Source organism: Brachyhypopomus gauderio, chromosome 3 (assembly GCF_052324685.1).
Source record: "Brachyhypopomus gauderio isolate BG-103 chromosome 3, BGAUD_0.2, whole genome shotgun sequence".
In the NCBI taxonomy this organism is placed as follows: Eukaryota; Metazoa; Chordata; class Actinopteri; order Gymnotiformes; family Hypopomidae; genus Brachyhypopomus; species Brachyhypopomus gauderio.
The window spans coordinates 15,814,172-15,832,530 of NC_135213.1; the positions used below are offsets into that span (position 1 = coordinate 15,814,172).

At 43.2% G+C, this 18,359-nt stretch overlaps 1 protein-coding gene across 4 annotated transcripts in view; it reads right to left on the minus strand.

The window, feature by feature from the left end:
* LOC143510455 (inactive carboxypeptidase-like protein X2) overlaps positions 1-18,359 on the minus strand; it is a 59,681-nt gene that overhangs the window by 5,368 nt on the left and 35,954 nt on the right. For all 4 annotated transcript variants that reach the window (XM_076999822.1, XM_076999820.1, XM_076999819.1 and 1 more), the window contains 9 exons: positions 12,514-12,598; positions 10,478-10,628; positions 9,792-9,880; positions 6,631-6,754; positions 6,249-6,445; positions 3,992-4,171; positions 2,593-2,890; positions 1,519-1,658; positions 604-703 (listed from right to left, as the gene is read on the minus strand). In XM_076999822.1, the coding sequence (XP_076855937.1) occupies positions 604-703; positions 1,519-1,658; positions 2,593-2,890; positions 3,992-4,171; positions 6,249-6,445; positions 6,631-6,754; positions 9,792-9,880; positions 10,478-10,628; positions 12,514-12,598 (1,364 nt within the window). The remainder of the gene's footprint in view (positions 1-603; positions 704-1,518; positions 1,659-2,592; positions 2,891-3,991; positions 4,172-6,248; positions 6,446-6,630; positions 6,755-9,791; positions 9,881-10,477; positions 10,629-12,513; positions 12,599-18,359) is intronic.

Here is an 18,359-nt window from a genome sequence, read left to right on the forward strand (position 1 = left end):
ATAGCCAAACTGCTTTGGCCACAGATGGTAAGCAAGTGTCTGCTGTTTACAAAACGTGGCAAAACATGGTGGAGATATAAAGGTTTCTCTGCTTTTGCACGTTAGGTTGGATGTCAATAGCTAACAACCTGCGACGTCTGTCTGAATGAGAGCTTTTGCAGAATTGTTAAACAAAGGTAATTTGAAATGCAATATGCCATGGTGGAAATGCAATATTATGCCAAAAGCCAATTTGGAAATGTTATAGACTCCACAAACAGTAACATCCCAGTACTGGCAGCAGATTGAGCCAAATGTTCCAGCGTGAAAGAGAGAACATGCTAGAGACTTTCCAACAATCACACAGCGCTACAACACATCAAGCAAGCGTGTGGCCTGGAGAATGCTGGGTCTTTTTACTCGTTCAACTGCCTGGACTGAACACAAGCCTAAAAGGTGCACGTAACTTTGTTTAAGGAAGAGATAAAAAGACAGAATGTCCTATGGTCATAACACTGAAATGGGTTTTAAAAATTCAACTTTTTTATACTGTGTGATAATGTATTTAGAATATTCTAATTTCTCATTAGGTATTTAAATTCATAACGATGGGTTGCACTGTACCTGTTCGAATATCATGGTTGATGCCTTCCACAGAGATTATTGCATTTGCAATTCCTCCTCCCTTCATATCCCTTACCACCCCTTTAATACCACGATGAACCTAACACATACAGAGATAAACACACATATGCACACATACACACAAACAGCATAACAAAAGATAGTCAATTACCTAGAAGGATATTTAAATATACATTCATTCATTCATACCATCTAAACATTTTTCACTAAAACATTTAAATGAGAACATGTGCTCTGTAGCTGCACCCCAAGTGAACAGTTTTCATTAAGCTCTTTGAACTATGCTAAATTGAGGCCACGTTTGAAGCCCACGATTTTCACGCCCCCACACACTCAGCCTACAGTTGTTAAGGTTACTCTGGATCCCACCAGACCGACACACCCCTTCTCGGGCCTCCTTTGCCTGCTCTGATTGCATTCCTCCTGCTCAGTGGATATTTTCACACCTGTAGACTCCGCTGCTCGAATATTTAAACGCCGTCTACAGATGTGCGAGTGTATAAGCTGTAGGTGTAAATGCCATTGGCATCATTATGTCTTACTGTGGAATACGCCGCATGCCAAATGTCCCCTCGGCAGAGCTAAGTGCAGGTGCAGGTGACACGTCTTACGTGTTCCTGAGACTAAAGCCATGCAACATTAAGCTCAACGGTCACTATATGTGTAATCAGCTCTGAAAACTAAGCATAGATTTGGCATGGTCTTTTGTTGCTGGAACGAATAATGCGGAAATAACAGTCTTGTGTCAAAGTCTTGTCTCCTTGTTTGGTTGTTGCTGGTCTCATTTGTGTGTGTGTGTGTGTGTGTGTGTGTGTGTGTGTGTGTGTGTGTGTGTGTGTGTGTGTGTGTGTGTGTGTGTGTGTGTGTGTGTGTGTGTGTGTGTGTGTGTTTTACCTGTTCCATAAAGACGAGCAGTGATTCTCGGTTGTTCTCCCATTCCTCTGGCAGCTCGCTCTCATGGGGAAACTTGTCACAGCCGACGTACATAGAGAGCTCAAAGCAGTTGGTGTGGAGGTAGCTGAAATCGTTCATACCTGCAGCACAGTGCAGGCAGCGTAAGCACAAGTCTCCCATCCTCCCCTCCGCTGTGCTGAGCGCCAAGGTAGATCAGCGCCGGACGCCATAAGCCGCGCTGCAGCTCACATGGTTTCACACCGTTATCTGCATCTGGGAGTCTGACTCCACCAGAGGACTTCAATAACACAAAAGACTGAACACAGGAAACTTCCCTCAAGCGGTAGTGACAACAAAGAGAGGAAGTTTCTGGAAAGTGTTTTCTCTCTCGTAAATATGTAGAACACCTGAGTAAGCGCTCGTTACAGCAGGCTTGGCATGTGCGTGGTGCTCTGGGCCAGACTCCCACGTCTCACGGTGGGAGTCCGTCTCCCAAAACTATCATCATATACTTTACATAACTGGGGCCAGATAATGTAGATATACACTGATAATTGAATAGTTTTACATTATTGTTTTACATTACAGTACAGTAACACATTATTATGCACACCAAATACAGACTTCACACAACCATAATTATAAATAAGGCTTCTGTGTCCATATGCATACCAATAAGAAGAAGCATTCCAATACACTAACATTCTTCATTTATCGTATGTTCAGTGTAACGTGCAGGAACATCATGGCCATCACCAGCAGACTACCTCAGGCAGAACAGGACCCTGGGCCCTCTATTACCACCAGAGTACGGGAACCATGGCCAGGATCATCCTAAATGCCACAACATGCCGCTGGCAAAAATCCGAACTAGCTGGTGTCAAGAACTCAAGACCCCAACACTGTTGAGAAAACATTTTTTAAAATAAATGTCAGACTAGCTAAAGTGGACAGGCCTCATAAGACATCACACACTGTGACAGTCCCTAGAGCTCCAGGTCCGTTAGTTGACCAGTGCCTGTTTAAATCAAACCATGGCGCCCCACCCACCACCCCTGTGGTGACACCACTCACTTCCTGCCGCCGTGTGCCAGGACGCCCCGTTAATGGTGCCGTCCTCCTTGGCGAAGTCGTGGGTGTGGCACACCCTGCGGGCGGCGTCTGTCATTAGCCGGTGGGTGGAGGCGTAAGAGAACGCCAGCCAACGGAACACGGGGTCATCAGGAGTGGGTGTGGCCTCCCGCATGGTTCTGTGGGGTCGGGTGCGGTCGTATGGAAAGGTCACCACCAGCTCGCCACCCTGCAGGTTGCCCCCCAACACAAATGGAATCTTCTCCATCCATCCCAACAAGGCGCGCGTCTCCATGGCAACCTGCACTCAGTGAATAGTGGAGTTTCAACTGGGGGTGGAGGGGGTGTGGATGTGTTAACCTTTAAAACTCCAGGCTTATTATTTAGTTATTATTCTTTAAGATATATTATTCAGGAACATCTGTGAATAATTCAGTTACTACATTAAAACTGGTGTGAAAGTTATGTGGTTACAGAAGTGAGGAATAAGAGTGCTAGGGGTTAAATGTGTTAAATGTGTTTGGGGACTTTGCGGGAGCAAAGGCGAGGATTTAAACTGGTGTGGCATCTCAGTAGTTCACTAAAGTAATGTCATGAATCGTGAATGTTATTATGCATGTACCTACGAAGATAAGATATATTCCTGCACTGATAGCTAAAACAACAGCATGCTTACAACATCTTTACAGCATCTAGTTCCTGACGATAATGTCAAAAGGAATGGCAGAGGTGATATTATTGCAAGTAGAAACATTACTGGTGAATGAGCGAACCTTAACTCCCCACAGTGCGTGTTTGCACTAGTGTGGCAGCCATAATTAGAAAATAGAGGCAAACTGCCCATGCTGTCAGCATTCACACTGTGTAAGAGGCGTTTATTTCTACACATACACACACGTGTACACAAACACGCACACAAACGCGCGCACACACACACACACACGCACACACACACCTTTTTCTGCACAGCAGAGTGCGTAGCTACAGCATCTGCTGTGCTGTTGGGGTTATTTTTGAACATGTGTGAGTCACTGTCAGAGCTGCCTGCTGTCCTTGCCATAGTCCTCATTATAGAAACCGCAAGAGTGCATCGTGAATTACTGAACACGCCATGTGCTTCTTACGGAGCCTTCTTAAGCAGACACCGTTCTATGGATTAACCACCCAAGCTCTCTGTTGTAACACCGCGATGTGGCATTGTTTCAAAAATAACATGGCTGGGTTTTTTTGAGGGATAATAGAAAAACTCACATTCTACAATAAAAGCTTTTTCTAAAAATCCCTGTGTGAAAGATTCAGTAAATTCCAGATTCATTTTCTTAGACATTCTAATTAGAATGCCTTAGTATTCTTTAAAAATCAGCACAAGAGCAATTATTAGCTGGACTTAACAGTGACGTACCGTGGCATTCTGGGACTGGTACCACTCTGGGATGGGTATGTGGTGGTTGGGGTATCTGCGGGGGACCCACTTGCGGGCCTCAGCTTCCCAGAGGATGGAGTTGAGGTCGGGGAAGTTGTGGTGGATGTCCAGGCCATCCGGACTCCACCGGCCCAGTGACCATCCACTCAACTCAGAACCCTGAGTGGAGATTGGAAGAGCAGGGGTGGAAAGTAACTAATTACATTTACTCACATTACTGTAATTGAGTACTTTTTATGAGTAATTTGTAATTTTCTGAGTAGTTTTTGAAATATGTAATTTTACTTTTTTATGTACTTTTTTTACTTGAGTACATTTTGACCCAAGTAGTTTTACTTCACTACATTTGAACACCCTCACATTACTGAGTAAAAAATATCGATGGTAAAAAATTAAATGCGGGCAGAAATTTTAACTTCTGAGTCCCAGAACTGAAGGCCAATTGCGTGGCCTTGCCTTGCGCGCGCCCTTTCCATTGTCTCATAATCAGGTCGTAATCTGGTGCAAAAGGATGAGATTGTTCTATCTTTAAATCTTCTATCTATCAGGTTCTGTGGGATCCTGTGGACATTTTATTGTGAAATGTGGAATCCTGTGGGCACTGTATTTTGAATAGTTGTGAGCGTTTTAAATAGTGGAATCCTGTGCGCATTTTGTATTATTTTGAGATGTGGGATCCTGTGGTAATTTTATTTTTTATTTTGAGTTGTGGCAACCTGTGGGCATTTTATTGTGAATAGTTGGATCCTGTGAGCACTTACTTTTAAATTGTGGGATCCTATGAGCATTTTTTTATTTTTGATGTGGGATCCTGTGGGCATTTTATTGTGAGTAGTGGAATCCTGTTGCATTTTAGTTTGATTGTGATCTTGTGGGCACTTAATCTTGTGTGCATTTTGCTTTTTGAATAATTTGTAATTTAAATTTCTTTATTCTTATCATAGTGTTGTCTGTTGGACAATAGGACTGAAAATAGTTTGCACTTTATGGTACAGGTTGTGACTGTCCTTGTGCTGTGAGGAAGTATGTTCCTGAGCCCAGCTGATCTTTTTGCAAGTGTGGATGTGCACTTAATGAAATCGATTAAAACAACTTGTGCTGAATTTGGTTCATGATTCATCCATGCATTAAATAACTGAAAGTAACTAAGTAACTTTTACTCAAATTACATTTTAAATGAAGTAATTTTGTACTTTTACTCAAGTAAATTTTGAGATGGGTAATTTTACTCTGAGTAGATTTTAGGCAAAGTAATGATACTTTTACTCAATTACAATTTTTCAGTACTCTTTCCACCTCTGGTTATGAGAGTGTGTGTGCGCGCATGTTTACAAGGAAGATCATTACCTTGAAATAGCCCAAGACTGATATGGAATGGTACGGCAATTTAATTCTTCAAGATTGCTTGGAGAATAAAAATCCTTTATCACTGAATATTTTCAAAGATTCATAAAGGGAATGATTAAAGTAATGATTAAATGTAATGCATAAACAGAAAAATTAACTGTCCATGGCTTTCTGCATTAAGAAATTTATTTATTCAAGTGTGAATGTGGTCGATGTTCTGTTGTAGATCTGTCTTTTTCTGTTTTGTTTTTGAGTATTGCATGTTGATCGGTGTCTAGTGATGCAGTGTTTGTTTACATACCTGATTTCCAGATTCAGAGTCGTGTGTTCACTTTATAAAGGTTCCCTTTTGTATTGTATTCTATTCTATGTGTGCAATGACTTCAAAGCAGAGCATGCACAAGTTCACTAAAGCTCCAGAATGTCACTTCAGCCATGTGCACGTCCTCGTCCTCCAGTGAGCGATCCACATTACTCATGTTTGTTTCGGGAGGTGAAGGACCAACAGCTGGCGAGATGCTAGTAGCCTCCACCCCCCTCCTCCTCTACTGCCCATACGGCACCTCCACACAGGAGCACTACACAAGCCCTCTAGGAGGGCAGACATCTGTGGCATATTTTCATTTATTTTCTCTCAGTCTCTCTCTCTCTCTCACATACACACACATACAAACACACAAATGTTTTTTGGCTTGATCACTCTGCACTTAATCATATGAAGCACAAAGCCTGACTTCTTGTTAGGTGAAAAACAACCTAAATCAATGTAGTCTTTCGACCTTTTCAACTTCCCTGAAACTCATGGAGGTGGGTTTCCCCTGCAGACACTGTAAACTAGGTCAGGTGTGTGTGTGTGTGTGTGTGTGTGAGTACAATCCAAGGAGCTTACTGCCTTCACAGCCTTGTCATAGCCGTCGGGGTTGACGGAGGGCAGCAGGTGGATGCGAGTCTCGTGCACTAGCCGGCGTACGCGAGGATTATGGGACAGGTACTCCTGACACATGAACTGCATCAACAACAGCAGGAGCTCTCGGCCCAGCGCCTCGTTACCATGGGAACCCGCTGTATAGCGGAACTCTGGCTCACCTGTATGTGCGTCAGGAGATGGGGTTGGGTGGGGTGGGGGGTGGGGGAGAGGCTTCGATGAGTCATGGTAGTACTTTGTTCAGGAGCCTGGTGATGTGTGTATGAAGCATGTCGGCTGTGGTTGTTAAGGGGAGAAGGACTGTAGACCAATGGGACACGATGGTGCTGTGGCCCGGGCGGCTCACCCAGCTCGTGCTCTCCTGGGTGATCTGAGATCTCAAAGGCGTAGAGTTTCTGCCCGCTGTAGCTCTTACCGATGTTGTAGATACGAGTGATGTTCGGGCACATGTCATTAACCATCTTCATTAACTGCATCAAAGAAGATATTTCATTAAAAGCATTTTAAAGCAAGAGCAATATCCTCAACATAAAAAGATCCTCCAAGATTAATACTTTTTAACTCATTTAGGATTTGCCCCAGTAATAAAGTTAATAATAATACATTTTATTAATATCATTCTATATCCATAGTGCAACAGTGCAAACTGGAACAGATACAGGATCACACAATGAAGCTATGCAGGCAGACACAATGAACCGTGTGCTGAGAACAAAATGTAACATCACTGCTAATAAATATGAACTATCTTAGACAAAACATTTGCTAGCGTCAATTGAAAAAGGAGAAAAAATGTCATGTTTGTATCTCATTATCTTCAGCAGGCTGTGGAACCTCAATTCAGAGTCAGATAAGATCCAGAACAGAGATTAGAACAGAAACATAAGTACTGCTGTTTAATGTGTACACTCTTGCGGAATTTTCCGTCATTACGGGGCATCTGTTGCACTATTCTGAATCAGACCCAGCAACTGAAGTAATTTCTAAGCATCAGTTTCATGCATTTCATCATGCGTCTACAATAACCCAGATCAGTTTGGGCTCATTTAAAACACACCACATTCAAACATATGATACACAAACTAGGGTGTGTCCTGCCTTTGGGATTTGTGGTTTGAGGAAATTGTAACCTGCCTCACACACAGCCCAGAGGCACTGAGGCAGAAGACAACCAGGTGTGGACCTGGGTCACTGTGCAGGAGGAGCAGAGGTCAAATCAGCCCCCGATCACTTAGGAGATCAGTAAAAATGGAAGGCACAGGGACGGCAGCAACAAAAGTTACAGCTGGAAACCTCTGATGTGCTGACCCCTCGGACGTGGGGACCTCTCTGACGTGGTGACCCCTCTGACGTGGGGACCCCTCTGAGAGTGTGTGGCTGGACTGAGCTCTCACCCCGCAGCACAAAGGTCACGAGGGCTGGGCAACGCTACAGCAAGCTGTGAAATCAGCCCCTCGTTACTCTTAGATTTGCATGTTTTATTTTTTTGCCGCGCCAGCTGGTTGTACGGTAAATAACCAAGGCACAGGGTTTTAATTTAGCGTATGTTGAACCTTGACTTCTACATTATAAATCATTCTTCAAACATCTGGTTTAACTACCTGAGTATGCAAGTGAGCAAATCAACCTCCTACCATTAGACCAGTCAGTCCCACAACGCTTAGCAACAAGTATGCTAGCTTTGCACAACTAGCTTTTCTTTCTCTTTAAATACACGCCCTATGCATTGTTTGAAGTGAAGAAGATGATGTCCTAGAAGATTTTACCAAGCAAAACTAGTAATATATTAGTAATATGTAATATATTTAGTCTAGAACATACTATACTTCTTATGCAGCATCATAACCGCAGAACAGATTTGGACGTTCATCAAACAAACTTTCTCACATCACCTTTTACTGCACGACATCATTCTGTTTTGAGTGCTACAGTGAAGAGGGGATGATTTTAGTCTGACTGAGATTTAGACACAGTGGATTTCAGTCCTCTGCAGACAGAACAGCACCAGAATCATCCCAGATCTCCATGACGCCATGGGCACACTTACTCTGGCAACCCTCCCGCGCCCCTCACAGAACTCTTGCCAACAGCGTGCAACCGCACACTACTTTATTTTAGGTTGAGAAAAGATAAATAGTTCCACTCACAGGATGAGGGGGAGAGAGAGAGAGAGAGAGAGAGAGAGAGAGAGAGAGAGAGAGAGAGAGAGAGAGAGAGAGAGAGAGAGAGAGAGGGAGAGAGAGCGCAATTGGTCAAAAGGATGTCCTATCCATTTAAGGATGCATAGTTTCCTTGCTTTGGCTTGGCCCTAAAGAAAGATGGTTTCTCTCCAATTAGTTTCTCAAAGTCAATGCTGTATAAGAGATCCACTGAAAGCATCATGAACAGTAGTCATTAGTCATCCACTGTTATGTGAAATGAAAATTAATGCCACAAGATACTGCTGTCATAAAACAAACCATCAGAATTTAATGTGGGGCTAAAGTAGCATTATAACCTTATGATCAATAATAATTTGCAAGGTCACAGGGGAAATGCTCAAGTGTTTATAAAAGAAAATTCAACATTCTCCAGAGGCCAGAGGACACTGCGGGGTGAACTGACTCTTGACTGACTGATTGATGTATGGACCTTCCTGAGTGCTGTGATGCTCAGTGCCACAATGCTGCATTTAGAGACTTTGTGTTCATTAAGGTGAATGACTGAGGTTTCAGAGTTAGAATTTGGATTTTGCGTGTGAGAGAGATGGAGGGAGAGGTGTGGGGAGGTATGAGGAGGTATTGGGAGGTGTGGGGAGGCATGGGGAGGTGTGAGGAGGCATGGGGAGGTGTGGGGAGGTATGTGGAGGTGAGGGCATGCGTGAGGAGGCATGGGGAGGTAAGGTGAGGTGTGGGGAGATGCAGGGAGGTGTGGGTAGGTATGGGGAGGTGTGGGGAGATGCAGAGAGGTGTGGGTAGGTATGGGGATGTGTGGGTAGATGCAGGGAGGTGTGGGTAGGTATGGGGAGGTGTGGGGAGATGCAGGGAGGTGTGGGTTGGTATGGGGAGGTGTGGTGAGGTGTGGGGAGATGCAGGGAGGTGTGGGTAGGTATGGGGAGGTGTGGGGAGGTATGGGGGTGACACTGCCTGCACTCTCTGTTCTGTGTTTCGTCAGTACCAGCATAACAGAACGCTTTCCTCCTTACAGACTGCAGTGGCCACAGTGCACCCCGCCTCAGACCACGCCCCTCTCCACAGACACCTGCCCACCTCAGACAGAGAGCACACAGCACAAACAGCTCGTGTGTAGAGTTTCCTGTTCCCAGTGTTGTAACATTTTAATCTGCATGGATTTGTTTGATGACTAAACTGTGTTGCGTGTCCTCCTGGAACATGGCCGTGTGCCGTAATTCAACCTGTAGGTTTGTTTAGCATTATTATTATCAACATGTTTCACAAGCAGACTCTAACACAGGAATGCATGGAGTGACCTTTTCCATGAGGTTTGTTACAAAATCCACCCCATTACCTGCCTCATCTCCTTGTAGCTGTGGTGTTTGAAATCCAGGTTGTCTGTGGTGGTAATTTCATTTCGCCTGTGGTAGTAATTGTTCGGATCTGTAAAAACACACATAAACAGAAACATTGTCCAATTAGCATGTGGCATTATGAATTTGCAAAACTAACAATTTGCTGCAGAAAATGTAAGAGTTATTGCAAGATATTTATACAGCAACATTACCTTCAGTAAGTACGATTAGGTACCAAATGTGAATTATTGTAAGATACTTAGCAACATTAACTTCAGTAAGCAAGATTAGATACTAAATGTGAATTATTGTAAGATATTTAGCAACATTATCTTAAGTAAGTAATATTAGATACCAAATGTAAAGACCTTAAACATATGACTGACCAAAGTGACACAGCATAACCCATCTAGATCACAGGTGTTAATATGTTGTTTTCCCCCCCAATAAAATTAACTAAATTCTTCATGGAAACATACAGAGCTGGTCGCTTCAGAAACCTAACCTGTCAGGCACTCTCAAAACCTAGCCTGTCAGGCACTCTCAAGTGTATTAAGATGCTGTGCCATTGAGATCTTAAAGAATCAAAAAGAAACAGGCAGTGATTTCTGTAATTATACTAAATTATACTAAAAAAAGACTTACAAATATATTTTACATAAGTAGCTTTCTCCTGCGTTCTCACCTGGCAGGGGGCATCCCAGTATCTCTGTCCTCATGCAGATCCCCCCACCGCTGAACCACGTGCGAGGGTTGATCCGGATGTAGCGAGCTGTCACAGGTCTGGGGAAGATATTCATGACAGGGATCTCCTTCTCCTTATTGCCAGAGAAAAGCTACTGAGGCAAGCAGAGATTATAAAAAATAACAATCAAACCTCATCAGCCCATTGCATGCATGCTTCTTCATGCAGCAAGCAAAGTGATAATGTATAGAATTCTAGGTTACCAGCAGCATACATGAAACCGCAGAGTACACCATTATAATAATAATAATAAATAATAAAATGAAGAAGGATTCTAAATAAACACATGTACACAAAATGTTCTACATCTTTTCTAAAAAGACAAAATAGAATTAACAAATAAATGAATAATAAAATAAATGATAAATAATAAACAATCTCATTGAAGCCCCCTCTGTGTGCAAGCATATGTGTCTGTCCTTAAACAGGCTGTGCATATATTTTCCTTTTGTGTTAGACTAACACTCACTCCTTAAGATCTCCACTCTTCAAAATCAGCACTGGAACCAAGAACTGCATGATTAAACCCTTGAGTTCTTAAGTGGGGAACCAGCGTCATGATTAGTAATCCACGTCTCTTTAGCAGCCTGCCCGAAGAAAACACTAGTAATGGTTTTATCTTTCGAGAGGAGCAGGAACACTTGCACACCTTTACAGGGTCAGGAACTCATCAGGCACTTTCCAGTCTAATGCTCTTCCTGGACTGACAACTACTGGCAATCGCAATGTGACCCTCACTACTGCATGCTCACTAGGTGCAGAACTTAATAATTGCTGTAATTTTAATTAATCGCTCTCCACTTCTACAACTGATATAACAATGAAAATGATAATGCGTAGTCATTATTCTGGGCTATTACTGGAAAGCTGTAATCACTAGCTCTTTTCTCTCTTCAGGCAGAGATAAGATCAGACTAACTCTCTTACAGTGACTCAGTGCTGTTTTAATAAACTAGTCTGACTCCCATATGGTTCTCAAATGCTCATATTTACAGCATTGCCTCCAGATCATTAGATTTGTAAATGAGCTCTCCTACATATTAAAGCAGGAAATGATGATTCTTTGTTCAGAAACAGTGCAATCATTGAACAATTATACCTAAACCAGCTGTAACTACAATTACACTACAACGAATTCTGCATATTTAATTAATCACAATCCCGCTTAATCAAAATCCCAATTAATTAAACAGCAAATGATCAATTTTTGAAGAAAATAGGGGTGGAAATTGTAAAAAATGCTCTTTTGGCTATTTCGCATAAGTTTGGACTGTTCACACATTGCCAGTGTCTCTCAGCATCACTGCTGGCTTTAACATATTGGGGAAAACATTTGGTTCTGGGAAGGTGGGAGGCTCCAACCAGTTCTGACGTCTGCACTGTAATGGCTTCTCAGACTGAAGTCCCACTGTCTGCTTGGGTGGCAGCACCCTGGCAAACCATATTACACCTCAATGGTGAAGTAACTCTACCGTTTGAGTAAATCTGACACAACTACATTTTTTCCCCTTTACAACAGGCCTATAGCCTTTGGGAACAAGAGGACTACCAACAGTAGTTTCTATTAAATCCTTTGGAGTTATATGTGCCACCTGCTAAGTGGCACATTAGATACACATTTGTGACTATAAAGTAATTTTGTTTTCAGAAGTACAGAGTAGACTTGTTTTCTCTTGAATACAATCATCATGAGGCAGGAGATCATTCACAAAGTTACGGCTCTTACTGGCTGATGCATCTTACCTATTATGAGTCTGAACCAGTCATTAGTTCTGGCCAGCAGATCCTCAAACCTCTACCTACAGCTCAACAGCCAATCACACTGCAGGATCCGTTCTTTGTTGGTCCAAGACTGAACCTACAGATCAAGGCACTGCTGATCCCAAGCTAAAGCCATGGGGGTAAGTGTGAAGGGCCTAAGTGTGAAGGGCGTAAGTGTGTCGGGCATAAGTATGGAAGGCCTGTGGTCTGCTCACCAGCTCTCTGCTGCCGTTTTTCAGGGTCACCCAGGTGTGCGAGTCGTTGCTAAGCAGCACACGGTACGACGTCACCCAGTCACTGCTGCAAAAATGAACAGAGACGGAGGACATTGCAGTCCGTGTTACGGCTCCATCAGACAACAGCAGGCGCATAAATCCATGTGTGTTTGGGAGAAGATAAGCTGTTTTACTGACTGCAGTCACACAATATTATCAAACAATTACATTTTAATTACTTGATTGTGCAATTATTGTACCCACAAATTCAATTAAATGTATTTGTAAATGTTTTGCAATCTCTTATAACAGTATTTGAAATGCATACAACCCAACTTTTAAAAAGTTAGAAAGTTGGGAGTGAAGAATGCTGAGCTGAACAGTAGCTGCATTCTACACCAGTAATGAGCCCCAACACGACAAAAATATCCCCAGCTAATTAATTTATAATAAATTATTCTTTTCTTCAGTGGTAATTAATATAAAGTGGCCTTGAGCAGAATTTCCAGTTCGTCCTGTTCCGTTCGCAGCTTTGGGAGTCTGTAGGGCGACATGATGTATGTTGGCCAGATGGATGTGTCTGTGAGAAGTCAGAGTGGAGCAGTGTAGAGGGGGAGCGCGAGAGCAAATGTGAAATTTCAAAGTGACACGGAAGCCTCAAAGTGAACTGGGATATCGGTTTGCTTTCGTGTGGGAACTTCGCATGAACTGTGGTCTTGTAGCACGTACCTTCGTTAGAATTCAGCGTGTGTGGTCTTGTGTGCACATATTTGTGTTTGCATGCATGCACCCGTTTGTCTGTGTAATAGTTTGCCCTAGTCTTTCCAAACACATTAAACTCTCCTCCCACTGCAAAGTGGAGCAGCGACCTGCTCAGTTCGGGTCCAGCCAGGGGCGGAAGCAGCTAGATGCCCTCGGGCCCCCATCAGGAGCACTGAGGGTGAGAGAAATGGTGGAGCAACAACTCTCACTGCTCCTTAGACATAACAGCACACAGATGAACAGCATCACGGCCATAGCATCACAGCCCATAGGACAAATGTACGCAAACACAGGCAGTCATGCTCATGTACATGCAAATAGACACTCTCCCACATTCACAAACAAAATTTATTCTCACATGGTTAAAGTGTTACCCCAGCACACACACAGCGAGAATCACATGGAATATTTCTCATCACTGAAACTGTAAAAGGTTCCAATAAATCAACAACTCCTCAAATAATTAAAGGCCATCTAGTTCATTGTGTAAAATATGACTCAAACATTGACACAGAGCATACAAAGCAAGCCTTTGTGAGCTTGTCTCTTTAGAGTTTGTGAAAATGGCTGCTGACTTGTTCGGTCCTCATGTATTATCTAGCTTCACTAAGGTGACTGACTGATTTCTAAATCCCATTTAAAATTATCTGCTTTAAGACCAGCACACTGCACTGTATTATTATCACTTATTTCACAGCCTATAACTTGGACACAAATGCACAACATTTTAAACACCTGCTGCAGGCCCCTTTAATGCCCAGGCCACTGTGGCCCAAACACCAGCTGAGCTCTGCCACACAGACCTGGGGAGGGGGGACGGAGCACTTGCAGGGCCTAGCCAGTCCTCACGAATGACTCAAAATGACTCAGCACTTCAGCAAGGCCCTCAACATGTGCTGGTGCATTCTGGGTAATACACGGCGAAGCAGTGTGACTAAGCTTATTCAAACTAGTTTTGTGCTGTACCCACTGGGCCACCACGGAGTGTGTGTGTGTGTGTGTGTGTGTGTGTGTGTGTGTGTGTGTGTGTGTGTGTGTGTGTGTGTGTCTGTGTGTGTTTGTATGTGGTGTGGATTTGAGGCTTGAGCTTTTCCGAACCCATTAACATCATCTCAGAATAGGACTGTGCACGTCAGATAGTGAAAATGCCATATGCTAATGCCAGTCAGGCAGTTCCGTACTGATAAAGTTGTCAGGTTTTCTACTGAATGTCTGCATTCATTAATGGCTAAGAAAAAAGGACAGACAGCTCTGTGCTTCTGTCTTTCAAAGAAAGAAAGCAGCAGTCCATCTATTGTTTAGAAAGACCAAAAATGAAGGGGGTGCAGCGAGGAATGAAAGAATAGGGCCGTATTAAGTCTGTGCTCATATATTGGAGCATAGCATCCTCAGTAACAGCTGTTGGCCTGAACCAGGACATGTGCAGGAGCTAGGGTGTTACATTCATACACATGTGCAGGAGCTAGGGTGTTACATTCATACACATGTGCAGGAGCTAGGGTGTTACATTCACAGGGTTGCTAACTCTCACGCATTGAGCGTGAGACACACGCATTTGACTGTCTTCACACGCTCTCACGCCACACTTCCGATATCTTCCGATAAAAAAAAAAAATCTAGTTTATTTACCTCTGATCCACATATGATTCAATGTGTTACTAGTTCGCTCTGGCGCCAACCACTGGCGATCGATCGATCGCGATATAATACTTAATTTGTGTCCATTTTACTCCGTCCTGGTAACAATTTACACTCGCCACCTCCTCCAGGTTCAAATTTCACTCCAAGCGATCTTGAAAAGATGGCAACCCTGCATTCATACACATGTGCAGGAGCTAGGGTGCTATGTTCATACACATGTGCAGGAGCTAGGGTGCTACATTCATACACATGTGCAGGAGCTAGGGTGCTATGTTCATACACATGTGCAGGAGCTAGGGTGCTATGTTCATACACATGTGCAGGAGCTAGGGTGCTACGTTCATACACATGCGCAGGAGCTAGGGTGCTACATTCATACACATGCGCAGGAGCTAGGGTGCTACATTCATACACATGCGCAGGAGCTAGGGTGCTACATTCATACACATGCGCAGGAGCTAGGGTGCTACGTTCATACACATGCGCAGGAGCTAGGGTGCTACGTTCATACACATGTGCAGGAGCTAGGGTGCTATGTTCATACACATGTGCAGGAGCTAGGGTGCTATGTTCATACACATGTGCAGGAGCTAGGGTGCTACGTTCATACACATGCGCAGGAGCTAGGGTGCTACGTTCATACACATGCGCAGGAGCTAGGGTGCTACATTCATACACATGTGCAGGAGCTAGGGTGCTACATTCATACACATGCGCAGGAGCTAGGGTGCTACGTTCATACACATGTGCAGGAGCTAGGGTGCTACATTCATACACATGTGCAGGAGCTAGGGTGCTACGTTCATACACATGTGCAGGAGCTAGGGTGCTACGTTCATACACATGCGCAGGAGCTAGGGTGCTACATTCATACACATGTGCAGGAGCTAGGGTGCTACGTTCATACACATGTGCAGGAGCTAGGGTGCTACGTTCATACACATGTGCAGGAGCTAGGGTGCTACATTCATACACATGGGGTTTACAGATTCTTATTGCAAAATTGCATTTCATGGAATAATGGGATTCTTGTGTAAAAAGAACAAAAAAGCAGTGATAACATACGTATGACACAGAAGAGAGAAAGAGGAAAGAGAATGAGGACAGATTCATTACTCAAATCAACTATAGAAAGAATATTTGACAATATTTGTCAAATTGAGCCCTTGTTCTCATGGAGAATGTTAAAAAGGTCACACAAAAACAGGAAACATTTTGATAATAAAAATGACTCAGACAGGACTAAACAGAAAGCAGAGAGTCTTAAATCTTACAACTTGCATGTACAGTTTACATCTGGCTTTGCTTTGTGTATGTATGTAACTCAAAGTCACAGGATGATTAAGATTAAATGGGTCAAAAAATTAAAAAAAGTAAACCCTTTAAAAAATACTTTACTTCCAGCTGTTTCTCAAGAACTCCTTGTTTTGAAACCATAAAAATATTTCAGATATTCATCAAATTCTGAAGAATACGCACCAAACTGAATACCTAACGACCAAACTTCAAACTGAATGCATCTGGTTCAAAGTCAGAAAGTAATGAGCAGGGCTGACTGGTGAGATTGTTTGTGTGTCACTAGGAAATGGAAAACAGTTGGGAAGGGCCTGGGTGAAGCGGTCAGCATGTGTTTCATGTTGGAGAAGAGGCTGTGGCATTATTTCCAATATCGTCAGCCAATGAAATTACAGCATCGCTTCCCAAAACGGCCACTGTTGCAAAAGCAAAGTCTCTGCTTAAGTTGACCCTTGCACTACAGTGCTTTTAGAATACAGGGTATTTCTTTGTACGACTAAAGTCAACACACACACACACACACACACACACACACACGTGATCACTAGGGGGCTGTGGTACACACATGCCCAGAGCTGTGGGCAGCCCTAGCTCCAGCAGGAGCAGTTGCGGTGAAGTGCCATGCTCAAGGGCACTTCAGTCATGCCCACCACCCTCCAGTCACAAGATTGGTTCCCTAACCACCAGACCATGACTGTCGTTGTATACTCTAGTCTGCCCAGAAGTATGATGTAATCTCTGGAATCCACCCAATGCCTCCACCATAACTACTAGAGACAACAGACACTCTCCCTGCTCAATGACAGTAATTGTTAAATGACATTTAAAATGTAAGCATATCTGAAGATTGCTGGAAATTACAGTTTGCACGCGTACAGAGCAGGTGCTTAAATAGTGTGTGCATATAGGCCCTAAGAGTGTGGAGGCCCTCTACCCTAACACCCAGTGTAATCATCCTTTTAATCAGATAAGTGCTATAAAATGAACCTCTGTAATGACAGAAAGCACTGGTGTAGAATATGGGAGTCCTATCACTTGAACACCCAATTGCCGATTACCTTAAATTACCGTATTGGTTCAGTCTTCAGCAGGACCTGAATATCCAAATCAGTGTGGAATAAACCCTGCGGAAAGTGAAGTGGTCAGTATCAAATACTGAACCTCACATGCTTTAGAGGAAGTGCTAGGATTACTACGAGTAATTCATGACAATGATGAAAACAAATTAGTTTTGCAGTCCTTACAATGTTTTGAATGAATATGACTAGAAGGGCCAAATTCATAAAATGTATCACCAGATTTAACGCAAATATGCCTCAGTAATGTTTCCTCATTCATAAACATGGGCAACCAGTGCATATTCACATTTGACATTTAAAGTCATTTGCACATTTGCACATGAGCTTAGCGATTCTCAATAGAACACTACTCCAGAAAACAACACATTACAATTTTTTGGACTTATACAAGTAATCCAAAAATTCTAAACATGTGTCCATTTAGCTAAGTGACATAACTTTAAAGGCACATTGTTGGGTTTTCGAACACGATGGCAGACTTTGCAGCCAGAGGTGACTTGCTTGAGAATGCCATGAGAAATGTACCTTCAGGTGGCTCAGAGGAACAAAATAAAAACAGATGTAGACTGAGGAAAGATGCAATGTGCTGCGCTGCCATGATTTAGAAGTAGTACTGGTCATCAACTTAGTTCAACCATGGAGCTCCTGTCTCGGTGAAAGGTACAAAGGCATTTTTATGCAACTGTCAGTTGAGCCTACCACTAATCTCATGATTGGGGTTCACTCAGTCACCTGTGTCTTGGAGTCAGTCTTTTATATGCCCAGTCTAATTTCCATGTCAGTTCTGACTGGTTTTTCACCTAAAGGACACGTGAATGTAGCACAGTGGAAGGTTGACATCGGTGCACTTATCACCATGGTAACTTTATGAATAGGTATTAAACACTGTGTCGCTCTCTTTGTGATGTGTAGTGTGGTGTGGTGACCATCAGGGTTTATGAATCTAGCCCAGTGTGTCCTGTTATTGGCATGCAAGGTACTGCTGGGTTCTGAACTGTCTGAGTGCTTTGAGTGCAGACAAAAATATCACTTTTCATGCATTTATCACATGTCAAAATATAAATGGCT